The sequence below is a fragment of the Microtus ochrogaster genome, chromosome 16 (genome assembly GCF_000317375.1).
Source record: "Microtus ochrogaster isolate Prairie Vole_2 chromosome 16, MicOch1.0, whole genome shotgun sequence".
In the NCBI taxonomy this organism is placed as follows: Eukaryota; Metazoa; Chordata; class Mammalia; order Rodentia; family Cricetidae; genus Microtus; species Microtus ochrogaster.
The window spans coordinates 28,289,843-28,316,670 of NC_022018.1; the positions used below are offsets into that span (position 1 = coordinate 28,289,843).

The window sequence follows — 26,828 nt, forward strand, 5'->3', positions numbered from 1 at the left end:
AGAGAGAGAGAGAGAGAGAGAGAGAGAGAGAGAGAGAGAGAGAGAAAGAGAAAGAGAGAGAGAGTGTGTGTGTGTGTATGTGAGTATATATTTGTGTGTTTCAGTTCAAGTAGTGGAATCTAAAAATTTTATCTTAGTCAACTTTGAAAGAAGAGGATGGATACATTCCTTGAATTATCAAGATAATTGCCATGATATTATAGTTCTGGGGAAATGTGGCTTCCATACAGATGACAGGCAATGAATGTTAGCATGAGGCCAGAACACTTTGAACCGTTACCTTGTCTGCCTTAACACCCAATTAGTTTCAATTCCAGACATCATGTTAACTCTGGCTTCTTTAAAAAGTTACTCAGCTGAGGTTAAGTGCAAATTCGTGCACAAACACACTGTCTCCACACTTCATGGGTTGGTGACGCCGTGGCTCTTAAAAACTCTTACGCATCCAGGTGTTCAAAGAGCTGTGATTGTTTTTCTGGAATGGTGTCTCACGGTATTGGTGAAACATGATCTGGTTGGTATCGGGGACCTCCGATAGCTGTCACCTGAGGATTTCCCAGGCTTTCTGTTGATCACAGCCTATGAGCACTGGATTTCTAATGCCAGGCAGGGCCCTCAGCCTATGCTAGGAGCTACATGCTCAAAAACTGTGGCTACCTCTGCTACGAGTGACGTGGACGTGAGCATAATACATGAACTTGATGACAAGACTGAGGACTCTTTGATGGAAGAGCTGGAATATCACCCACAGGGCATGCTCACTGAGTGTTGGCTGAGCATCATATAACACGGAGATCCCCACCCTGTTCCTGGCATCGGAGACCCAGACACCAACCTCCACATTGTCTCTTGTAGCAAGTGTGTGATCCACATACACTAAGTGTTCCATGCTGCCCGTAGTTCAGCAGACAGATCCCATCCTGTCAGATGGGTCACAGCGCACAGTCACTTAGTGTGTTACCATCCTCCCAGGGGTATTCCACACATGTCCTGGTGATGGAGGAAGGTCATTGGTTAATTAAATAAAGAAGCTGCTTGCCCTGATAGGTTAAAACATAGGTGGGAGGAGTAAACAGAATAGAATGCTGGGAGGAAGAGGAAGTGAGCTCAGACTCGACAGCTCTCCTCTCGGGGGCAGACGCCTCAGAGAGACACGATGCTCCACTCTTGCGGGCAGAGGCAAGAGCTCTGCTCTCTGAGGCACACGCGATGAAGCTCCAACCCAGGATGGACGTAGGCTAGAATCTTCCCGGTAAGACCGGTGTTCACAGATTATTAGTGATGGGTTGATCGGGATATCAGAATTAGCCAGTAAGGGCTAGAGCTAAAGGGCCAAGCAGTGTTTAAATGAATACAATTTGTGTGTTGTTATTTCGGGGCATAAGCTAGCAGGCGGCCTGGGGTGCTGGGGACGCAGCCCCGCCGCTCATATTACTACATCCTGGGGTTCAACAATATAGTTCAGCTGAGAGAAATTTCATGCTAGAATTGATTTCTCTAAAATCGCCTATCTCTTTGAAAAGTCAACTTTTTTTTTCTTTCTTTCAATGCTAAAACTTGGTGTCTGGTTGTTTTTCCCCTAGGAAAACCTCTTTTTCGTGATGGAATACCTCAATGGGGGAGATTTAATGTACCACATCCAAAGTTGCCACAAATTTGATCTTTCCAGAGCCACGTAAGAGCCTCACTTGGTATTTGGGACGTTTTTGTATTCGTGGTGTTTCTGTGCACCCAGCACCCACCCACGGATTGCTTTTCTCATGTGGTCTTTTACATTTAGTTTTTGTGATTGTGTGTGTGCTTGGATTTGTGTCTGTGCATATGTGCTTGCAGTGCCATTGGAGTCCAAAGGAAGGTGTCAGATGCCCTGGAACTGGAGTTCCAGGCAGTTGTGAGCCACCTGCTGTGGGTGCTGGGATTCGAACACGGGTCCTCCGAAAGAGTAGCAAGTACTGTTAACCACTGAGCCATCTCTCCAACCCCCTCATAGATTATTTTTCTTACTTTATTGGCTGGCATGCCTAAATCCCAGAACAAGGTAAATACTTGGGAATCATGTCAAACAAGCCAACAATTTCCCATTTTTATAAAACTGAGATTCACTCCTGTCTTATTTCATGAAATAGATCAACATGAATCAAACAGTTCATTCATTTCATAGGAACCCTCTCCAGTCCATCAAGTTCCTAACTCATTGAGCACAGATGCAAATATGTATCCTTTGGAAAGAGCAGTGAAATGGAACCCAGATGTCTCAGGTGACCCTGGGGGTGGCACTGAGCTGTAGCCTGTCATTGGGAAACTCGGTGGGAAGTTACAAAGCATTCAGCCTTTCCTGTGTTTGAAAATAACCCTCCCCTTCTCTCGCATCAAACAGCTGGAGATGCTAGTGGAGCCAGCTGTTTCCCTGGTAGGAGGGCGGATCCTACCAGCTGGGTCCCGCAGCTCACCTGCAGGTGTTGTTTTTCCTTTAGCCTTGGTCCTGCTTCCCTCCTGATAAACCCACAGCGACATACAAGCAAACATAAGCAGTGGAATTAGCATCATTTACAAATGATAACTAGGGCTGGCCAGATGGCTCAGTAGGTAAGGGTGCCTCATGACCTGGTCCCATCCCAGACGTACGTAGGTTGTCATCTGATCTGCACACATGCACCATGATACACAATAAATAAATATATACATACATGCATGCACAATAAATAACTATATACTAGCTTTTTTCCCTTGATGCTTGGCAATCTATCATATGCCTCTTCATGACCACTTAAAGTGGTTTAGGCAGAATTGGGCTGAAAGATGGACTGGGTCCACCAACTTCTGCAAAAAAAAAAAAACAGCACCGTGGCTGTTTTATCAACTCTAGAAGGAAGCACTGGCTACTCCCAGAGTATTCAGGCACCTTCAGCCAAAAACCTGTGATTATTTTATCAGGTTTCTACAGCGTTGAGCAGAAGTCCCTGGGCCTTGCACACTTGCACGAAAAGAGGGGCAAGTCATTCTGTCCCCCAGGGTTCTATAGAGCTTGAATGAAGCTAACTAGAACACCTGCTGCCCCTATTGCCCCCTAAATGTGTTCTTCCTAGAACCCGGCAAATTTCCCTTCCAAGAAGCTCTCCCTTATGTCTGACTTAATCCCACTAGAGAGGCATAACCTCATTTCCTTTAAGACTGCCACCACCGATGAGGAGGAGCAGCTTATCACTGTCTGTCTTCTCATATCCTCTTACCCCCTCTCAGTCTATAGCTCTGGCCCAAGCTTAACAGCATCAGTATGAAAATATTCTAGCAAGATATGTTGGAAACAGCCTGGCACCGGGCTCTGTGGGCTCTGGGCAGAATGTAAAGTAAAGGAGGAAACTATTTTCCTACTGCACTGTACTATTTATTATAGTTCACGTTTGCATAGGTTTTAAGATAGTGTGGGCATCGCAGTTTAGGAGATAAGAGCAAACAGCAGATTCACCAGCTCCTAAATGATGCTTTCTGGGCAGACCCCAGGTGAGCTGGAACCTTTGTGTTACCTGCAGAGTGGGTGACATCTTCCTGCCTGGAGTTCAGCAAAAGCGCATGTGTGCCATTTAGTTGAACATACATAAACTATCACAAGGCTTGGAGCTCTTGCCCTGCTCCTCCTATATTCATGCTGTGTCCTGACTGTCTTTCTGACAGGTTTTATGCTGCTGAAATCATCCTTGGTCTACAGTTTCTTCATTCCAAAGGAATTGTCTACAGGTAAGCCATTCTCTGGGTTGATTCCACAGCCCCGTTCATTTCTGCACTGCAGTTGATTGATGTAAAAGTGTCCTGGGAGGACAGCTCCCACCCAGAATCCTTCCCTCTGGGATTCTAATCCTAGAAGCCAGAGGTTCTGTTTTATTTCATCCTTCTTTCTTCTGGCCCTTGCGTGGGCTTTCCCTCTTCTCTTCCTGCCATTGCTTCAACTCTGATGCTTTATTTCTGCTTTCTCTATCCTTTGTGTCTTTTGTACCTCTTCCTTCTGTTTTAGGTCACCTGGAAATGTTTATGCAATGTTTCCTTTTGTGTGGGAGAAGGAAGCTCTTTCAACATCTATGAAAACTCATGACTACAGTACCCTACAGAAGCACACAGACCACCTCCACTGCCCTCTACGATAAAATTCAAAATTTCTCTTTTGCATGGTGTTAATTCATTCTCTGCTGCCAGAGCTCTTAGATGAATACTATACTACACTCAAAACACAGTTGACGCATATTTAACATAAAATCTCCAATGTTAGTTTTCAGATGTCCAGTTTCCAGACTCACTGTAGAGTAAGGGGGGAGGGGAGAGGAAAAGGAGCTGGAAGGAGTTGGCTGAACTGCCAGTAACCAACACAGGGGTCTGGTCTGGAATAGCCATGACCTGGGGTCACCATTAAAAGTTCCATTGTCCTACACTTGGCCTTTTGCAGACAGCAGACTGAATAGAGCCTTGGTCAACACTGAGGCTTTGGTATTTGCAGAATATGGCTCTGCTATCAGAAAAAAAATCATATAATAAGAACACTCCATTTCCAGATATGTCCTGGTGAGGGTACTCTCTACAGCATCGCAAAAGTTATTGAGATGCACACTCTAGAGTATAAGCTTAAACTTCTTTTAAGTCTTTTTTTTTTTTCGAGACAGGGTTTCTCTGTAGCTCTTGGTACCTGTCCTGGAACTAGCTCTTGTAGACCAGGCTGGCCTCGAACTCACAGAGATCCGCCTGCCTCTGCCTCCCGAGTGCTGGGACTAAAGGCGTGCGCCACCACCGCCCAGCTTCTTTTAAGTCTTTTGTGTGTATATGTATGTGTGTGTATGTGTGGTGTGTGTGTATATGTGATGTGTGGGTGTGTAGTGTGTATGGTATGTGTATAAGGTGTGTGTGTGCATTGTGGTGTGTGTATTGTGTGGTGTGTGCATGGGTGTGGTGTGTGCACGTGTGGTGTGTGTATATGTGTGGTGTGTGCGGTATGTGTATAAGGTATATGTGTGTGCATGTGTATATTGTGTGGGGTGTGCAATGTGTGTATAAGGTATATTTTTGCATATGTGGTGTGTGTGTAGTGTGTGGTGTGTGCATGGGTGTGTTGTATATATATGTGTGTGGTATATGTATGGCGTGTATGTGTGTGGTGTGGGGGTGTAGTGTGTGTGGTATGTGTATGTATGTGCATGGCATGTGTATTGTGTGCATGGTGTGTTTATATGGTGTGTGTGTATGTGTGCAGTGTATGCATGGGATTGGTATGTGTATGTGTGTGGTGTGAGAGTGGTGTGTATATGTGTACGGTGTGTGCCTCTGTAGTGTATGTGTGATGTGTGTGTGTGCAGTGTGTGCATATGGGAGGTGTGTGTGTTCTTGTGTGGTGTGTGGGTGGTGTGTGGGTGTGTAGTGTGGGGTATGTGTGCAGTGTGTATGTATGTGTGTGGTGTGTGTTTGTATGATGTGTGTGTATGTATGGTGTGTATGTGTGTGTGCTATATATATGCAGTAACTACGGAAGCCAGAAGAAAGTGTCAGATTCTTTGGAGCTGGAGTTACAAGTGGTTGAGTTATGCTCAGCATGGATGCCAGGAATTGAATGCAGGTCCTCTGGATAAGCAGCAAACACTATTAGCCACTGAATTATCTCTTCAGAATTTTTTTTCTAGCTATCTAAAAGGTGGTAGGTTAAGGATGATAACTTTCATTTTTTTAGTTTTAATATAATGCCTGTAATGTGTAAAGCACACTTGTACTTAATATTGCATAGTTTGTATGTGGATATGTGGGCAGATTGATAAGAGGATGAATGGGGTGAATGAATATCTTGATAAGTGGATGAGTGAACCGATCAACAAATGAATGGATTGATGAGTGGACTAGATGGATGTGAAAGGGGGGAAGTCAGAAATTTTGGAAAGAGAAAGAATTGGATATTGCAGAGTTGCTAAGGACCTATAAACTGAAATCCATATTCCCCAGTGCTTCTCTTCCAAGTCAGCATGAGGCTTCCATCTTGGCATGCTGATGGACGTGCAGGACAAAATGACCAATAAATGTCTTCCTATGACAAACAGCATACACTCATCTTAGGGCTTTATCCACACGTGTGAGTCATGGTTTTAAGTCTTATGCACCAATCAGGGAAGAATATTTGACTCATTGAGTGAGGTCATTGTAGATCTTGGAGAGGCATCCTAAGATAATTAAAATCAAGACGAGGTCATCAGTCCTGTCCCCACGCTGCTTGGTGAAGACAGCAAGCTGTTGATGGGGATGCTGGACCCCAAACTTCAGCTGCTGATGACACTGAAGTTGGCCTGTTTTAAACAACATTTCAAGTGCTCAGGTGTAACTTGACCGGTAGGTGGCTGAAATGGCAGAGTCAGCCTCTTCATTCCCTCCTGTGGGACAGGGTTGCACTGGTCTGTTTACAAACTCCAGTTCGTAACTCTGAAAGGCCACCCAAAAAATTAACATAACCCTGGCAGAACATTAAAAACAAAACATCATTCTGTCATAGTCCTAGAGACTAAAAGGCTTAAATCAAAGTATAGCAGAACCTTTCATCAAAGGTTCTAGGAGAAGACCCTTCTCCAGCATACCCAGCTGGAGAGCCTGCAGGCATTTGTAGCTACGTCACTCCAATCTCTGTCTCCACCAGGACCTTCTCTCCCTGTGTGTCTCTCTTCCTTGTGAGATGAGAGTAAGGCGTGATAAATTGAGTCTGCCTTCACCACACATGCAATTCAGGATGAGTTCATCTTGACACCTTTAACTTAACTATATCAGTAAATACTCCTTTTCTTAAATGGGTTACAGTCACAGCATTATAGGGAGTACGATGTGGATTATATTCTGTTTTATTATTTTAAAAATGCACATGCCAAGTCAGGCATGGTGGTACATGCCTGTGATTCTGGCAGTCAACAGGCTGGAGGCAAGAGGATTAAAACTCAAGGACAGTTTAAGCTACAAGAGAGTTCCTGCATGCATGCATGCATGCATGCATGCGCTGCATGGGTGTGTGTGTGTGTGTGTGTGTGTGTGTGTGTGTTTACGTGTGTGTGTTTACGTGTGTGTATGAATATATATGCATGAGGTAGGCACCATTCACTGCTCTGTGTCATGAACTGATAAATCCACTAACGCATTGTCCATGGTTAAAGACCATGATGGGCAGAAAATATGTAGAATTCCAAACTGTAAGATAACAAAATAAAGGCACTCTCTAGATTTTCTTGGAGGGTAGAATTACATGAAAAAAAAATAGAGACAGTGCATACTAAAAAGATCAAATAAGTAGGATTCCAGTTTTAAAGAGAGAGAGAAGAGAAGACCTCGTGAGACTTCTTATCTTGGTAATGTTTTGTTTTGTTTTGTATTTAAGGGGAAGAGAATTTTCAGATAGAGAAAATGACTAAAGAGAAACCGCCCTTCCTCACCCACACCCCACACACATGGAGGAAGTCAGGCAGAAAGGGACAGGCTAGTTAGCTCTTAGAGCTGCTCACTGCCTCCTGTAGAACAAAACTAAATTCCCAGGTTCAGAGCCTGTGGTTGGGCAGCACAGAACTGAAGAGATGAGATGGGGATATTGTTCATCTTTCAACACCATCCAGTAGAGCCTTCTCATGGAAACAGCGGCATCTTAAGGGATGCTAATTTGGAGGTAATTTAAAACCAAGGACTCAGAAAATATACAGACGTGACAGGAAAATTCAGAACCTCAATTCTGAGAATGTCAGAGACAAAGAGTGGCTGTACTTCTGAATGAGGAACTAGACCTCACTTCCATATCTGAGGCCATTTCCAAACGCTTTTACGTAGCCTGTATCAGTAGATGCCACAAGAGATAAGCAAGAGGCATCATGGGCCTTGTTTATTGCATAGTAACAAGAGGCTCAGCAAGGTCCACCGTGAAACAACTGTAACTTGGCTTCTGAATAGAAGATCTTCTCTAGAACTGACCACACGCCAAAGCCTTCCACTGAATTTTTCATTATGATTGACACACAAGTGCCACGGTGACAAAGAGTGGCTTTGGACTCTCAAATGCTTCCCTTGCATGTCCTAGAGTGAAGATTAAGTTAAATGACTGCCCTGGAATGTTCTGGATCTTTGGGTTCTACAGTATTTCTAGTTGACTCCAAAGAACCTGGCTACTCTTCTGCTTCCAGTCCTTACTTCCATGGAGGTCTAGCTTTGAGAAAAAGAAGTCTTTTAGGGCCTTTCCATCCCTTAGGGCTCTCAGACCTTCTTTCCCACCATCCCAAAGACATCTGTACTGCTTTAAAAAAATGGACTGGGAATTGGACATGAAGCTTATTTTTCCTAGCCAGAGGCACAGAGAACATTTATTTTTAGTATCAGTTAAAATACATCCGTGTATAGTTTCATAAGACCAGTTTGATGAGAAAGGCCAGGTGTAATGTAAGAATGTAAGAGAGATAGACTAGGTTTGCATCCCAGGCCACTGACTAGCTATGTGGTCTGGATAAATAACATCATGCATGAGAAACTTTTATCTTACCTAGGGTAAAAAAAAAAAAAAAGGAAAGAAAGAAAGAAAGAAAGAAAGAAACAAACAAACAAACAAACAAACAAACAAACTACATCAGTAGTAACTTAATGAGGTTGACAAGATTTCTCAGTGGGTAGGAAGGAGCGATTACTGTTTAAGCTTAGAGACCTGAGTTCAAATCCCAACACAACCCCACAAAAAAATCCAAGTATGACCACATGCATTTGTAATCCCAGTGATGGAGGGAGAAGAGGTGGGAGGCTCTCTGGAGCTTGCTGGGTACCAGCCTAGCTCCAGGTCCAGTAAGAAGCACTGTCTTGGGGGGGAAAGGATGGAGAACGACAGAACTGGATACCCACCACACATCCACCTGTATTCCACACTATACACTTCACATATACTCATACTGTAACACTAGTAGGACTTCTGTGAGATTCAAATGATGAAATAAGTGTGTGTACAAGCAAAAGAGCCCAGCAAAGTACTAGATACTGTGGCCATTGTTCCAGTCTTTTCTAAAGCATCACAGCCGGATCTAGCTCTCTGGAGATGACGGCATCAACTTCAGCCAAATTTTAGAACTATACAAACGTATCTATAAATGACACCAATATGGCATGGCATATGGACTAGCTAATAAGCCTGAATTGTTCGTGTGTGAATTTAGATCAGCCTGTAGTTGGACTGAACGGATAAAGCTGGTAAGTCATGTATTTAGCTCCAGTGACACATCAGGAGACAGAAGACCAGCACTGTCCAATGAGAAGGCTCAGACACAGCAGGCATCTTCTGTCCTGACCGTGACAGTGTGGCAGGGACAGAGGGAAGCAGGTGCTGTTATGAATCTGAGACATGTCTAGGGATTCCCAGTCACACAGAAACTACTGCTGTCATGTGGGTAGTAGAGATGACTAAACTGGACCAAATGGACGTCAACTCGGGGGACATCGGCTAAGTCTCAGCCGCAGCAGCATAGCTGGGTTCCACTCTGCTTCTCTCGTCCGCTGGCTCTCGCAGGAAGTGGAGCTAGCAGTTAAAACAGTTACTCAGGTGTGCTTCACAGCTATTAACCATTGGTTGATGGTGAAGTGACTCCATAAATACCAGTGAGTGCGTCATGTGTTGTCAGAACTGCCACTGGAGCAATGGCTCAGGACGCTAATATAACCACTCTCCAGCTGGGACAGCCACATGGGACATTGATGTTCTCACTCTCCCGCTGACATATCCACACAGGAAATATGGATCGAGCCCCTAAGGTGCAACAAGTATTCAGAAATCATGGAAGATATGATGATCTGTTTTGGTATCTATCCCAAACCAGATGGCCAGGGCAGCAAGGGCCTCAAGAGAAGCCCTGAACATGAGCCACTGGATATGGGGAGGTGGGACATTTGACAGCAGGCAATGAGCCACTTAGAAGATCCATGTCTGGTCCAGAGGATTTGGTGGCAGCAAAGCCTTTCCTCAAGCTCTCCCACGAGCTATGATGGCACAAGCTACCATACCTCCACTAGAATTTCATTTTAACAAAACTGTGTTTATTCAAGTGAGATTGCACTTTGCTTTTGTTTTCCAGGGACCTGAAGCTAGATAATATCCTGCTAGACAGAGATGGACATATCAAAATAGCAGATTTTGGGATGTGCAAGGAGAACATGCTAGGAGATGCGAAGACAAATACTTTCTGTGGGACTCCTGACTACATCGCGCCCGAGGTAGGGACACACTGCCTGGGCGGTCCTCTCCTAGCCTCTGTGCTGAGGCCACGGGATTCCTCCCCTAAGGTTCAGTGTGGTTTGGTCTGTGGAGTGTTTTCCAGATGTAGATATGCATATGGGTCTTTTGAGTTTTATAGAAAATGCTACCCCTACTAATGACATCCCTCCATGGGCCAGAGATCTAGACTCCCTTTGCGTTAGGGGTCTGAACCACCCCAGCCTTAAAAATGATCTCTTCAGACCCACCTGAAGGGACACCTAACAAAGAGCCAGGAAGAAGCAGCGCTCCACCTAAATCAAGTTTAAAGGTGGGGTCAGAACACCTGGATAGAAGGGGAAGGCGGAAGGGCTGTCGGCGCCTCTCACCCCGCCCCCCCCCCCATTTCTAACTGAGTGTGGGCGCTTCTCTACAGCGAGGATAACTCTGACTCACGGTGTTATTGAAGCTGTTAAAGGAGGGAGCATCTACATGTCTGACAATTTCATAATGAAATCTATTACTCTATATGATTATTCATTGCTTTAAAAAGCTTTGAAGGATAGTGGAGCTTCTAAAAACTATGCCTCGTTCTAATCCCATAAAATAGTAGGAGTTCCTGGTGATCTTATGACCAGCGTTTTCTCAGGAGGCATCTGCTCTTTCAGTTAAACTCACTTTCCCACTTTGGGGGATTCTCTTCCTGCTGCCACCCCAGAGAGATTAGAGACTGCCGTACTGTGTGGTCCTTGTCATAGCGTGGAATATCTGGCGCCGTTGCATGTATTTTATCTTTATCTTTCAGTCACATGTGCAGCTGCTTGTTTGCTCTGCAGTCTGGTACTGTTGCTCGCTTTTAAGGCATTTTTTAAATTCTGAAATAATGATATGTTTGTAAGAAGTTCCAAAAGTAGCAGCACAGAAACACCTGCACCCGCCACCCAGCTTCCTCCATTGTTATAACTCAAATTGTTCAAGATCTGGAGAGAAGGCACAATGGGCAAGAATCTTCCTGTGTGAGCATCTGGACCTGAGTTCAAATCGCCTAGCACCCACCGAAAAAGCTAGGCATGGCCATGTACACCTACAATCTCAGAGCTTTGGAAGGTAGGGACAGGACAGTCCTGCATTGCTGACTGCATGCCTAGCTCCAAATTCAGTGAGAGCCCCTGTCTCAAGGAATAAGGTAGAGAGTTAAGCAGCAGGCTTCTCAATGTCATACATACACCATCATGGCTGCACACACCCACACACCTGCATTTGCTTCTGCACATAAGCCCCCCCACTATGTATTATATTAGTTCCTTTTCTTCTGCTCTGACAAAACACCATGCCCAAGGCAACTAGTAGAAGGAAGGGTTTATTTGGGCTTGCAGTGCCAGAGGGACAAGAGTCCATCACCGTCCCAGAGCGGAAGTACGGCCGCCGAGCAGCAACTGAGAGCTCACATTTTAAACAACAAGCAGGAAGCCCAGGGAGTGGTGAAAACCTTTGAAACCTCCAAGTCCGCCCTCAGGGACACTCTTCCTCAGCAAAGCCACACCTAAGCCTCACCAAACAGTGCCCCCAAAGCATGCAAATGCTTGAGACTCTGAGAGATATCTCGCCAGTTCCCCTCATGGGTAGATTTGGGTGATCTTCCCTTTTACTCAGTGAGGAGACTGACACGGTAAGATGAGCCAAATTAGCCTTTTAAAGCGAATGAAGGAAGGAAGGAATGAAGGAATGAATGAAGGAAGGAATGAAGGAATGAATTAATGAATGAATGAAGGAATGAATGAATGAATGAACTTATGAATGGAGGACGACTGTCTAGTACGGACAGATCTCTGATTTTCCCTGGTAAAGCAATGTCAGCAGCAGATCCCATAGTCCCACAGTCAACCATGGCAGCTGGGGCTAAGAACCAAGCTGCTTTCGCTGCATTTACCATGGTTTTCATTTTAATTTAACCTCATTGAAAGGTTCGGATGGTGGCTGTTCTTGGAGAAATTTGGGGTATTTTAGCTGTCCAGTTTACAGCTGTGATCCCTTTCTGATATAGAACCTGCATGTGAGCACAGATACTGTCTGTGTGGGGGTGCAATAAAGCAGCTTTAGCTTGAGGGGAAGCCAAAGCTAATCACGGCACAAGCAGCGTAGGAGACCTCAAAGCGGAGCCCGTTCAGCACTGAGCCCCTCGGGTGATTATCCCAAACTGTGTGGACTCCGCTCAGATACGCCGTGTTAGTCTCAGCAAAGGTCCCCTGTGTCTTCCTCTTGCCCCCCACCAACCTCCTCCACACCCATGCCCATCCCTGACTCCATCAACCCCCACCCTCACCACATGAGACGCCTCCAATTCTTTTACCTCCATCCTAGGATGTCTAATATCTTTGTGTCTGTTCTTGTCCATCCCTGTCTGACAAAAAAAAAAAAAAAGGTTTTGTTCTTTCTTGAGCAGTTAAACAAGCACCCTGAAGATATGTGTGTGTCTACATTACACGTGAATGTCATGCATTGCTACCAACTAACGTGGTCTAAGTGTTTAAAAATAGGTCTAAAATGTGTAAGAGCAAAGTGAATTAAGAATGAGACAAAAACGGGTGCTGAGTAGCTTAATTCCTCTGTCTTAATAGTAAAAAGTAAGTATATGTCATGAAAATTAGGAGACCAAATACCTTATTAAAATTATTTCTTTTCTTTTTGAGATTTAATATAATGTACATAATCCCCTTCCCTTTTTCCTCCAACCTTCCCTATATTCCTCCTTGCTTTCTTTTTCCATTAATTGTTGTAATTGCTGCTGCTGCTGCTGCTGGTGGTGGTGTGCATGCGTGCGTGTGTGTGTGTGTGTGTGTGTGTGTGTGTGCGTGCATGTGTGTATGTGTGTGTTCCTAAATACATAAGTACAACCTGTTCAGTCTTTATACTATCACTTGTGTTTATGTTTTCAGGGCTAACCATTTGGTATCAGATAACCAGTTGGTGGCTCTTCCCTGGGTCAGACGATTTCTCCTGCCCTCTGCATTCCTCAGTTGCCTAGGTTGAGGCCTCATGAGCTTCCCCCTGTCCACTTTAGCATGGCGATTGGTTTGGCCGTTGTCCAGCTTGTGTTTAGACAGTCACGTTAGAGAAACTTCACGGGTGTAGCTTCTGACACTCCGAGGAGAGACAGTGTTGCAGCAAACTCCCCGCTCTTCTGGCTCCTCCAGTCCTTCTTCTCCTTGGCCCTGATCCCTGAGCCTTAGGTGTGGGAGTCAAGTTACAGAAGCCTCAGCTGGGTCTGGGCTCCACACTATGGGTTTGATTGTTTTTCTGTAATTGTCTCTCCATCTGCCACAAAGAGAAATTTCCTTGTTGATGGTGAAGACTATACTTAGGAGATAAATTTTTTAAAAACAGTCTTGGTTTAAGGATCCATGAGATGACTCAGCAGGTCAAGGCATTTGTTACCAAGGCTCACAACCATCCCTAGGCCCCACGTGATGGAAGGAACAGACTCCTAGAAAGTTGCCCTCTGGCGTGCACACATGTGCCATGGCAAACACATGTCCCCACACAGACACACTAAATAACTGTAATTTAAAAAAAAAATTTTAAATCTTGGTTTAATACTCTAGATCTCTGGGCATTAAAAGGTCTTCAGTTTTCTTCAAATTCTTGGTTCTCATAGTATTGTGGCGACTGGTAAAGACTCCTAGCAAGTACAATATGAAACAATATCTAATCAAGAGTAGCAAGGACTATCGCTGATGATAGCAGATGCAAGTCCATTGTCCAAAGCACTGTTTTTAAGATTTTTTTAAAAAGCAAGCTTCTTTTTGGCCCAAAGCACAGTTAATGAAGCCATTGGTTTAACTTCACACACGGCTGATAAACAAGCTGTCTGAAAGGGACGGTACCACCACCATCTCCTACCGCCCATGTATAGTCTTGTCATTTACTTAAGCCCAAATGGCCTGTGTGCTATAGATCCTTGTGTTCGCTATTGGGCTACATGTTATCAGAAGCTATTCATCATCATCTCAGGAGTGTACACTCCTTAACACGCTTGCTCCAAGGAGCTGTTACTGTCACCCATTACAAGGGACAAAGAGGGACTGTGTCAGACAGTGACAAAGCCGTTATTATTATCATGATTACTTGGCTAGTTTCTCCACTTTGAAATTGTTGAGTCTTAGTTCTTGGAGTAAGGCAGAGCTAGGAAAGGGGACAGACCCTCGACCTGGCACAGCTCCACTGCCCTGTCCATCACAGAACAGTGTGCAAAGAAGCATGCGGGAAGTGATAAATACCAGAAGACAGTATTAACTGTGATTGAAATACTCAGAGACTGGACTTCAGAACCAGCTCTCAACTCACTATGAGACCTTAAATAAGGACCACAGCCCCCTGAGTCCAGTCATCACCATTGAGGGATAACAGCAGAGGTCCAGGGAATTCTTAGAAACGAAGACATAATGTAGAAAAGAAAAAAAAAGAAAAAAACACCTGGTGGCTGTTAGCATTCCTTCTTGAAGCGCCTGTTCCCTTTGTGGATTTGCAGTTTGCTCCTCCCTCCTAACGTAAGACTGTGTTTACTTTAACTAACATCACCTAGCCTCAATGCCCTAATTTCTGTGACAGCTGTCTCCTGGCCTCCAAATTCCTTTTCATTTGTTCCTCCAAAATGAAGTTGTTTACGGGAGATGCTTGTTGTTCGGGAACCCAGTTCTGGTTGCTTTGGCACCACCTCGTGGCTCGTCTTGGGAATTGCGTGTGAGCCTGGTGCCTAATACCCTTTGTGTCTATGTAGGGCTGAACCAACTGATAGTACAAATTAATGGTGCGTCTTTTCTTCCTCGTCACTCTCTCTGGGTCATTAAGGCAAATGTAGTTGACTTTTTTGTTTGTCAAGTTTAATGTGAGCTTTTATATTTCCATATTGAATTACAGCTATCAAGTAGCAATTTATAAATGGTGGCAGATTGCAAAATTCTGTTTGCTAAATGATCTTTGCTTTCATGCACAGGGATAAAGTTTATCCAAGCAGCTGTTCAGCAAGGCACTTACAGCAATTTCCAGGCCCTACTGTTCATAGGACCCTGGAATCACCCTGCTATAGCCTTAGTAGGTAGCCAAGCATGAACACCCTTTCTAACAAGGGAGGTTCTGGAGGAGTAAGGGGGCTTCCTCGAGCTGTGCAGTGAAGGATCCAGCCCATGGAGCATGTGGGGCTTTGCATGGTTGAATAGCATCCTTCTGTGTCTAAGTATCACAGTTTCTTTGCGCATTCATCTTATGGATGGGATCTTTGGCTGATGCTCTCTCTCTTAGTCACCATAAACCGTGCTATATTAAAGAGAGTGCCCGTGTCTCTTAAACTCACTGGCTTCATTGATTTTGTTAATACATCTACCGCCGCATCCTCTTCCGTCATTCATGCTGTCATGGATCCCACTGTGCACTGTTTTTGCAGTGCTTGCCGGTGTTAGGATGCTGTGTGGTGACACAGTGACCAGCAGAAGGAGCTGCTGGAAGTCAAGGGACAACATCTTTATTGCCACAAAATATAAACTGATAAAAGGATAGATTTAGTGTTTTAAGTTAGGTAGAATTTCTACTTTTACATCCTCCGCCCTGGAAGACAGACCAAATCTGTTCTCAGAATCTATTCTTAGCTGTAGGTCTGAGGAGTCTCTGATCTGACTTCTGGGTTGGAAGAGTCTTGAGAGTGTTGCTGACCTCGCTCATGATAGTCACATGACTTGAGTCTGCATCCCAGCGGCCAGTCACGTGACTCTTGACATGCACTGTTATGACTGGCTCTTTTAAAGATGTCACCAGATGGAATGGATTTTGTGTACTCCATTACCTTGGTGGTTTTATGCAGAGTTGGAAGAACAGAAGCCAGTAAAACACATAGGTTTCATTTAGCTGACCGCATCAAAGGTAATGGAGAATTTAGGCTCAAGCCAGCTCTGTAAGATACAGTCCCTGGCCCCCAAGAACCTCACAACACAGATGGAAAAATGAAAGCTACAGACTTGGTTCAGTCATTACATCAAAGCCAGAGGAGAAAAATACAGAATAAAAATGAGTGTAAGTGAGTCTCTACTTCCACCAGAAGCTTGGGCACGATGTAGCCATCTCTTACCAGTCGTCAGCTGCCCAGAAGATACGGCTCTCAGTCTAGACTACAGGCTATCACAGCCAGTCATTCACCGCTAGACTCGGAAGTGTTATCAGTCATCAGACTCAAATATTAATGATGCTTCTGCCTGTTGGTCGTGCAGATCTTGCTGGGTCAGAAATACAACCATTCCGTTGACTGGTGGTCCTTCGGGGTCCTCCTTTACGAGATGCTGATTGGCCAGTCGCCTTTTCACGGCCAGGACGAAGAGGAGCTTTTCCACTCCATTCGTATGGACAATCCCTTTTACCCGCGATGGCTGGAAAAGGAGGCCAAGGATCTTTTAGTGAAGGTAAGAAATTAAAGCCAAAGCCTGGGGTAGTGCCCTGAGAGGATGCTTGCCTCAAGTGGGCAAGACCCTGAGTTTGACTCCTCAGTTTGAAAAAGCAAAAAAGGAAAAGAAACAAGAAAACGGCACTAAGAGAGGATTCATAAAAATTGGTACTAGATTCTGCTCAATAGTCCCATTTGCTCCAGGTCCTGACTCAGACATGACCAAACACCAGAGCATGCAGTGAAGGGTTTAATGGGATGTTGCTGTCTTTCAGCTGAAACTCTTATGCTATGAGCTCTGGTATCAAAACAGGGGATCAAGACAGGGGTACGGAGGCAGGGGGAAGACTCATGTTGTTTCTCATAGGCAGATTCTAGATTGTGTGTGTGCGTGTTCGTGTGTGTGTGTGTGTGTGTGTTTAAAAATAAAAGGAAAACTATTGGAAGGGAGAAAAGAAACCAACCAGAGACGGGAGAGTGGAAAAAGAAGGATATTAGGGGCACACATATGAACTAAGCATGATGTTACATATGTCTGAAAATGTCACAATGATTCCATTATTTTCTATACCAATTAAAATAATAAGAAAATTTAGCTTTGAAAATTAAAACAGCCATGATCAAAAAACAAACCAACAAAAAAACTAATATTTATAGGCAAACATGGTGGCTTACAAGGTAGGAGGATCAGGAGTTCATGGGGGCCAACCAGGCTATATGACTACATGAGACCCTGATTCAAAAAAGAGGTGGAGGGTGGATGAGGGAAAGAAGAGAAAGAAGGAGGAAGTAAAATAACCCTCTTATCACCATTTATAAAAGAAATTCCCCCCCCAAAAAAAACTTTGGTGGATCTGAGTCTTGGAGGAAGCCTTGGAGCATCTGGGTGGAGGAAGCCTTGGAGCATCTGGGTGGAGGTATAGTTGGTTCTTTAAGCAGTCACAGTATGTGACTTACAGCAATCTTTGTCTCTTGTATGTAATGCCCTATGGACCAGCAATCCACCCATCCCTAGCAGGATGCAGACTTCCCCACTCATCCCTAGCAGGATGCAGACTTCCCCACTCACGCTGCTGAAAGGCAAACCTCTAAAGTCCCAGACACCATCTCTACCATCTCCATGGAGAAGCGAAAGCAGGCAACCCTAGGCCCCAGTCAGCATGTCAATCTTAACGTTAATGAAGACTACTGCCCACCTCTGCTCAGAGGTTCTGCTCAGAGGTCATGGTGAGCTTCTGGCCCGTGGAGATGGGACCGCAGCCATGCTGAGGTTGCCTGCATCCTTGTTCTCTTCCTTTCCAACCCTTGAGTCTTCCTAGGCCTATAGTGATAGATATAGATACAGGTGATATAGATACAGGTAGGTAGAGATAATATGCTATGATAGGATATTTAAATATTATTAATTCTCTATTATAATCATTTAGATATGGTAGATTTATAATAATTAAATAATAAGAGATTTATCTTAATTTTTTTGTGGCAAGGTTTCCAACTGAGCCTGAATTCAAGACTCTTCCTCTCTTTAATTATTATGGTTATACATACACCTCTAGAGTGTGTGTGCGTGCGTGCGTGCATGCGTGTGTGTGTGTGTTTGTGTGTGTGCAGCCTGATGAGTCTATTATGCATTATTAACCAAAAGCTATTTCTCCAACCCCTATTAATGAGTTTTCAACCAAAAGTTTGGAAGAATTTCCATGGACAGGGTACAGCTTCTACGCTTACTAGGTTTCCTTCCCAATACCAGAAAGAAAGAGAGAGAGAGAGAGAGAGAGAGAGAGAGAGAGAGAGAGAGAGAGAGAAGGAGAGAGAAGGAGAGAGAGAGAGAGAAGGAGAGAAGAATGGAAGGAAGAGAGGGAGGAAGGAGAACAGGGAGGAAGGAAGGAAAAAATAGAGAAGGCAGGGAGGGAGAGAGAAACAGAGAATAAGGGATTTCCAGGCTCATCTTTCGCTAGTCAGCATTTTTCTCTTAAAAACTATTTAGGATTAAATCTAAAGGGCTTTATACTTCCATGTCCCTAAGGCAAGTGACAGCTTGTCTGAGGTATTAGAAATTTTGAGACGACTCCACAGCTCTCTCGGGGAATCGGGGATCGTGAATCAGAGAGGTGTTGACAAAGCCCCATAGGAAACCCGGCCTGGGGTTAATGGAATAGGTATTTAAAACCAGAGCCTGTTGGCGCAGCTCGCACCTTCTGACTCGGAGCCAAACAAGCGCCAAGCTTAGAAAACTCCCTGAATGGCCAATTAAATTCACTTTTAATGAGCAAACAAAACACATGAATAATGAAAGCTAATTTAAAAATTAGCTAGGTTTTTTTTTAAAAAAAAAAAAAGGACAGCAGTAAAAAGAAGCTAGTGGGATTCCAATGCAAAGTCCCACTTACGGAAGGCAAGTTCAGCTTTCATGACAACCAAGACATTTATTTTACACGTGGCTGTATGAAGCGCTCAATGTGAATTGAACACGTCAGCCCCGGCTGCCGTAACACAATGTTCCCAGACTGATCCGGTGACATTTCCCTCACATTGTTTCTTAACTGCTTGACATAGTGTCAGGGGCAGTATTTAAATACACACACAGATCAATCCTTACCCCTCCCCTGCCCCAGCAAGCCCTACTTATTGCACACTGAAATATGGATGCGTCTCACATGCCAGACATTTATTTCTTACCAATTTAGACATCCAAGATCAAGGGTCATCGGAGTCAGTCTTGGTGCTGGCTGTTTTCATAGGAGGTATATAGGCACCTTGCTGTATCTGAGAGAAGAGGTGGGTCAGAAAAATACTCTGTATCTCTTATTTTTAAGGACAATAATCCTATGAGATTTGGGCTCCATCCCTGTGACCTCGTTTAACCTTCATCACTTCCATAAAGTTCCTCCTCTCCACAGTCACACTGGAGTCAGGCTGTCACTTAATCTTTAACATAACAGCTATACGGAAGCATCAGGACCAACAGAACTTTCTGGAAAAAAGAAAAATGAGGAAGAGCCTTGTTTTTCCCGTCATCAGAGATTCAGTCACCTTCAAATCGAGCCTGCCGGTCAGATGAGTCCCCAGAATTAGTTGTGATCCCCCAACACATGTGTGTGCTCCATAGCCAGGCTTCCCATTGTATCTTCCAAATGCTGAGTTCCCACTCAGCATCAGGGCATCTTCAGGCCACTAGGATAGGTGAAGTAGGGACAGGCCAACAAAACCAGAAGTAACCTTGAAAGGAAAGTGGGGAGAGCTAGTTGCCAAGATAAGAGGAAACCATTACTTAGTTGGGAAAGGAAGTAGAGCCTGTATAACCCATACTCACATCCCATTGAAAAGAGAACACTATTGATACCTCATGCAAGCTGCGTGGATCCCAAAGGCAGAAAGTTAATCAATGCAATGTCCTTCAAGGGATGGAATCATGTTGTTCAGTCAGGGGAAGGAGCAGGTATGGGGTGGGCATATAGCTGTGACTATATAAGATAGCAGAAGGGACAGAACTCACCATCATTTCAAACAACAAAATACTTAAAAACAGCCAGGTAACATGTTACACACATGAAGTCCCAGAGCTGGGATGGTGAAAACAGGCTGTTCCTTGGGGTTTCCTGGCCAGCCAGCCTGGCTGGACCCATGAGCACCAGGTCAAGTGTCAAAAACCAAAGTAAACAGGCTGGAGAGATGCTCAGGGGTTAAGAGGACCTGCTGCTCTTGCACAGGACCTGGGGTTCCGTTCCTAGCACCCACGTGGCAACCCTCAACTGTCCTTAGCTCCAGTTCTAGGAACCTGACCCCCTCTTCTGACCCCCACAGGCACCAGGCACACATGTGGCACACAGTCAGACATGCAGACCAAACCCCAAATATACCAAATAAAAATTAATGATAAAAATGTTTTCTAAGAGAAATAAAACCAGGAGGAGACACCTGAAGAATACACAAGGCTAGCCACTGGTCTCCACAGAGGTGCACACACCTACCTGCTCACCCACGCTCAGAAAAATTAAAAGCAGAAGCAGGGGTGAGGTGGCTCAGCAGGCAGAGGCACACACCCCATAGCCTGATGACCTGAGACTGATCACCAGGGAGTCCCATGGTGGGAGGAGAGAATCGACTCACACACACAAATAGATAGAGGTAATAATATTTTTTTTTAAAAAAAGTAACACCAAATGCCATGTAAATACCAAAACATATGATATACATTTCTGCAGATTATCAGCAGCAGGAGAAAAGTGTGTTATGAAAATAGGCAAAAACGTGTTGAACAGATCAAAACTTAAGACAACTAAGGATAAAAACAGAGAAAGGTTACAAGCAAAAGAGACTTTAAAGCCACTTCGAAGTCTTTGTGATTCCTGACATGGATTTTAACAAACAAACAAAAAAAAAAATGTCTGTCCTTCCTCTTGCTCACGCTGCAGCAATTCGGCTGATAAAAATTAATTTCCACTACACAATTTGCTGCTAATGCAGCTGATTTGAAGTTTATCTTCCCTTCTGGATCACTTTAAAGCCTAATCCAGCCGCCTTCACAGCCTTGAGCTCCCTGTGCTGCAAAAATCCAAAGAAAACACTATTTCTCAGAAATTCCCTGCGGGGACTTTCCCATGAGATAAAACCAAGTAGTCTGGGGTTCTTCACGAAGGCTGAATAAGGCAGTGCTGTGTAGCACCCCTGAGAGTGGTGGGACCAGACTGTCCCCTTGAGCTCTCATCGGACCCGGGCACATGTAGCCCACCAAACAATTCCATGTCGGGAGAGGCCACGGCTGTGCTCCACCAAGAGTTACAGCTGGGGTGTTGTTGCTGTGCAGCTGCCCAGTGACAAAGTCAAAAGCAAGCACCCTTTCTCCCCCGTTCATTTATCCAGGATGTCTGGTCGCTGTGTTTGAAAATGATGGGAAAGTAATGATCTTAAACAGAAATCCATCTCCCTCCCCCCCACACACCCCTGTATCATTTTCCTGAGGAATCAGGAAGGAGGAAGGGCTCCAGGTACAACCCAGCACAGCTGCTGGTGGCTATGAACTGCTTCCTACCCAGGCTGTCAAATAAATTTACACAAACTCCAGCTATATCCCAGCCTTTTACGTAAGAGTGTCTGTTTCCTGTAAATATAGGAAGCTTCTACTGGCAAAAGCAGTAGTGTCCTTACACCCTTGGGGTGTTGTTCCTCCCGTGAAGCCCTTGACCTTGGTGTCCTTAGGACCTGTCTCACCCTGGGGACATTAGTGAGTCTGTTTGCTCCTGGGAGAAACGATAAGGACAGAAAGAATATTGAACTTGGTGGCTAGAGACCAGATTATCTTCTTATTTTCCATTTTGCTTTAAAAAAAAAAGCATTATTTTATTTCACAGGTGCCTAAGCCAAGCTCAAAGGGCTCTTTGTTAGGATTTTCTTGGTTCAAATGTCACAGGTTTGCTAAGAAAATCTAATGGAAAATCAAGTGTGGGTCACAATTGGCCCAAGGCAGTGACTTCTAATTTAATTCTCTAAAACATTTCATTATACGAGCGTCAGCTAGATTTGGGTCCATTCTCAAGACACTTACAATTTCCATCTCATCTTGTTTCATAAAAATTTCTTGAGAGGTAGAGGTCAATTGTTTATTATGATCATCTGGGGAAGGGAGAAAAGGCTGCTTATTTCCTCTGTTTCAAACTAAATAATAATAATAATAATAATTTAATCAGGGCTGGAGAATTGGCTCAGCATTTAAGAGCACTTGCTTCTAGAAAACCAGAGTTCAGCTCCCAGCACCCATGTTGGGCAGCTCACAAGCTTCTGTAACTCCAGCTTGAGAAGGTCTGATGCCCTCTACTGGCCTCCACAAGTACCTACACTCACGTGTATACCCACACAGAGACGCACACACAGACAGACAGGCAGACAGGCAGGCAGACACACACATACACACATACATAAAAATAAAATAAATAACTATAAATGTGTTTTTCCATCTGTCTACTCTCTGGTTGTTGAGTCCACAGAGAAAATCATCTTACTGCAAACTTGGTGCCTTTTCTCCAGGACAGAGGGTGTGTGGTCTGCAGATAACCTGGGAAGACAGCATCTTCAGTCACCCGGCATTGGCTTAGCAGCTTCTTAGAACTGGGAAAGGTGCTAGACTCTGTGGGTAGTAGAAATACAAGTGGTGCCTGTCCCCAGAGCTTACAGTCCACAGAACAGGACAGACAGACTTGAAAGACAGACAGCAGACAAAAACAGCTGGGAAATGTTCTGTGAGGCCCAGCAGAGAATGGGAGGAAGGACTGACCATGGCACCCTACTGCTGGCTGGTTCACGACCTTGAGGAAGTGACAAAGCTACTCTGAGCCTCAGTTTCCTCAACCAACAAGCAAGACAGATAGTTTTCATTTTTCTTTAAAATTTTACTTTGTTTATGGCTATTGTGTGTGTCCACAATGCATTTACCTGAGTGCATGTGTGTGTGCTAACACACAGGCATGTAGTTCTGCGGACAACTTTGGGAACCAGTTCCTCCTTCTACTGTTGTTTCCAGGATAAACTCAAGTCTTCAGGCTCTCATGGGAAGTTTTTACCTGCTCAGCCATCTCACTAGTCCAAGTACTGGTTTTTAAAAGTATTTTGAAAATTAGGATGAAGTTACATCACACCACTTAAATGCAAGGTTTGAGTTCTGCAGATCTGTCGTCCAGCACGTAGGCTGTAGTTAACGTGCTGTCCAGCATGTTGGCCACAGTCAACATGCCGTTCACTGTGAGGCCTGCAATCAAGACGCAGTCTAGCATATGGGCCACAGTCAACATGCTGTCCAGTGTGTGGGCCGAAGTCAACACACTGTACAGCATGTGGCCTGCAATCAGCATGCCATCCAGCGTGTAGGCTGCAGTAAACATGCCATCCAGCGTGTGGGCTACAGTCAACATACTGTACAGCATGTGGCCTGCAATCAACATGCTGTCCAGCGTGCTGGCTGCAGATTGAAAAGTGCAGAGCAGATTTTAAATGTTCTCATTCTCCTCCTAAAAAAGTGAGGTGATGGATGCTCATTACCTTCATTATCATTCCACATAAATCAACATATCCTGCTGTACCCCGTAAATATATACAATTGGAATAATCAAAACAAATCATGTGGACCTGTCTGAGACAGCCAGCACTGAGCGTGACTCTCAGAGAACACTGGTCAGGATGAACGGGGTAGCCAATCAGATGACCTCGAAAAGGAGGGTGAGCTCTGTTATAGGGGCGTTAGTCAAGGAAGAGAGGACTGGAGCAGAATTTAAAGACTCAGGACTGGGAGAGTGGTTGAGCCACCTCCTAGAAGATGAATTATCATTATGAAGCTGAGAGGGACAAGTGGTCTGTTCGATGAGCAAATTTGTGCCAGAAGAAGGGACAGGAGTGCTGGCACCAGAACAGAGTCTTGAATGTTAGTAGGAGTACAGGGATGTCAGGACTCTCTGGGTCCTGGAGGTCACCTGAACTAACCTTCCATTCTACAGACAGAACTGCTATAGTTTGGGTCTGAAATACCCCACAAAGGCCCACGTGATAGAGGCTCAAGAGGTAATGGAACCGTGAGGCCATGGATCATAGGGCAAGGTAGTTTGGGGAGACTGTTAGATCCTGGCCCCCACATCCTACCTGAATGTTCAGATTCATCTCAGGCCCAAAAGGCATGAAGCCAACTGACCATAGGGCAAAACTTCTGAAACCATGTGCCAAGATAAAACTTTCCTATTTTTAAAATCGATTATCTCGGGTATTTTGTTACAGTAATGGAAAAATGATGAAATAGGAAGTAAAGATTCAGAAAGTTAACCCGAGGCTACAAGAGCCCTAAGTCAGACAAACAGATTAGTCACCCATTCCATGATGCAAATGTGGTCAATTTCATACATGATAACCTTGGGTTACTTCCCCTGGGTAGTACTTCTATAAAGCACTTTGGATTCTCAGGATCTCAGTAAGAGTCCTCCATGGCTGATGAGAGCAGCCTCGGGACCATGCTGAGGATTCATCGGTGGGTGTGCAATGGTTCATAAGCCTCATGTGTGGCCCTTGTTTTTAAGACAGGACCTCAAGTATCTCAATCTGGCCTCCAACTCACTCTATAGCCAAGGCTAGCCCTTTCCTCCTGATCCTCCTGCCTCCACCTCACAGGTATCGGGATTGCAGGTGTGTGCCACCATACCTGACTGCACCTGGAACTTTAAGACTCTTATTTAGTTAGCTAATTAATTGATTAATAAAAAAAACTCAAGATTTTTTTTGCAGTTTTCTTCAGCACACCTTTATGATTTAGGGAAGAGCTGAGAGCTGAGGCTCTGTAGGTTTTCAAGTTACAAGATAACATCATTTAAAAACATTTTTAGAAGCCATATCCTGGCTGTTCTTAGAAACAGTGAAAGCAAGAAATGGGGCTGAAACCCTTGTGGGAGACACTTGGAAAAATCCCTACATTTTGCCACATTTTCCATCTTAAAGGGCCATAATCTCCTTAAAACACCCGAGCTGTGACGTTATAGGCAAACATCGTGCTGGTGCAGAAATAAGAAGTAACTGCTTGAGACACCTGGGGAGCCTATTACTTCCTGAGTTAATGTCTAGACTCTCCTGCTCCATGGTCCCAGACAGGTTAAAGTTTAAAAAGCTTCCGGTTGCTCTGCTGTCTTTCCAGTATCCACTGTGACTGTTAGGTGAAGTGACAGGAGAGAGGACGGTGGAAAGGGAAAAGTCACAACACAGGCTGAAAGGCTGGAGGGACCAGCATGGTTTGAATAATAGCATTCGCCAGCTGGTCTGCGGAGGAGATGGTGACTTTCTGTACCCATAGGCCTTGCAGAGACCTCAGCCGACTGCCAAGGACTAGCTCACATTACACGCAAGCCCCACAGCACTGGACTCCTGAGATAGGGCATCTTCATAAGAAATGTCACACTTGGAGGGGCAGCTAAGTCAGACAAATAAGTTCGTCACTCATTCTGTCTTGCTGAGGGTTCTTTTTTTCCCCCTTTGGGACTTTTTCAAACAGCACCTCACTGTAAAGCCTAGGCTGACATCACCCAGACTGGACCAGACTGGCCTCAAACTCATTATCCTCCTTCCCTGGCCTCTTGAGTGATGGGTTTCCAGACACACACCATTGTGTCTGGCTTAAGCTGCTGGGAATACAGAGCAGACTTTACAAAGGACAAATATGTGTGGAGGGGGTTTGCAGTATGTGTATATTTGCTTATGCACACATACATATATGCTTAGCCATATCCATAGACATGCATGTGTGTATGTGACTGTATGCATGTTTACATACCTCTCTATGTAAAGGTATATATGTTTATATACATGTGTAAGCTTGTGTATGTATGGATTCTGTTTAATTTAACCCTAAGGACATCCCTGTGAGACAGACACTTGATATATGTTCTAGTTTATTTTCTGTTGTTCTGATAAACAGTATGACCAGAAGCAACTTGGGAAGGAAAAAAATTTATTTCAGCTTAAAGGTTACAGTCCACTATTGAGGGAAATTGGGGCAGGGACCCACGCAGAACTGAAGCAGAAGCCATGGAGGGATGCTGCTTACTGGCTTGCTCCCTGACTCATGCTTAACTGCCTTTCCTACATAGCCCAGGACCATTTGCCCAAGGATGGTACCACCCACATCAGTCATCGGCCCCTCACAGACACAGGTATAGGCCAGGATGAGTGAGGCAGTTCTCCACTTAAGGGTTCCCTTCCCAGGTGACCAGCACAGCAAACGTCACAGGTTATTAAACTGACGTAGAGTCAGAGACCACATAAGTAACAAAGCAAAGTTGATTCCACGCCAGGCCTATCGAAGTCACAGTACAGCCTGCCTGGGCAAAGAGTAAGGAAGTCAGAGAGCAGACCGTGGAGCGCTCAGAGAGGGCGTCAAGTTAGTGTGAACAGCCAGCTGCTCATACCCCAGTGAGTGAGCACCCTCCTGACCCAGTGCCTCCTCGCAGAAGTGAACCTACTCCCTCTCTGCTCCCTTGCAGCTTTTCGTGAGGGAACCTGAAAAGAGGCTGGGCGTGCGAGGAGACATCCGCCAGCATCCTTTGTTCCGAGAGATCAACTGGGAAGAACTTGAAAGGAAGGAAATTGACCCTCCCTTCAGGCCAAAAGTGGTAAGGACTCTCCTCCACTGGACGGTGTGGCTTCCGCCCATCTCCTTTTGTCACAGGC

General features: G+C 44.8%; 1 protein-coding gene across 1 annotated transcript in view; it reads left to right on the forward strand.

Moving 5' to 3' along the window:
• Positions 1-26,828, forward strand: part of Prkcq (protein kinase C theta) — a 127,537-nt gene that overhangs the window by 99,050 nt on the left and 1,659 nt on the right. Inside the window, exons 13-17 of the mRNA XM_013349055.2 lie at positions 1,584-1,675; positions 3,673-3,735; positions 10,092-10,230; positions 16,468-16,656; positions 26,642-26,770. Coding sequence (XP_013204509.1) covers positions 1,584-1,675; positions 3,673-3,735; positions 10,092-10,230; positions 16,468-16,656; positions 26,642-26,770 — 612 coding nt within the window. The remainder of the gene's footprint in view (positions 1-1,583; positions 1,676-3,672; positions 3,736-10,091; positions 10,231-16,467; positions 16,657-26,641; positions 26,771-26,828) is intronic.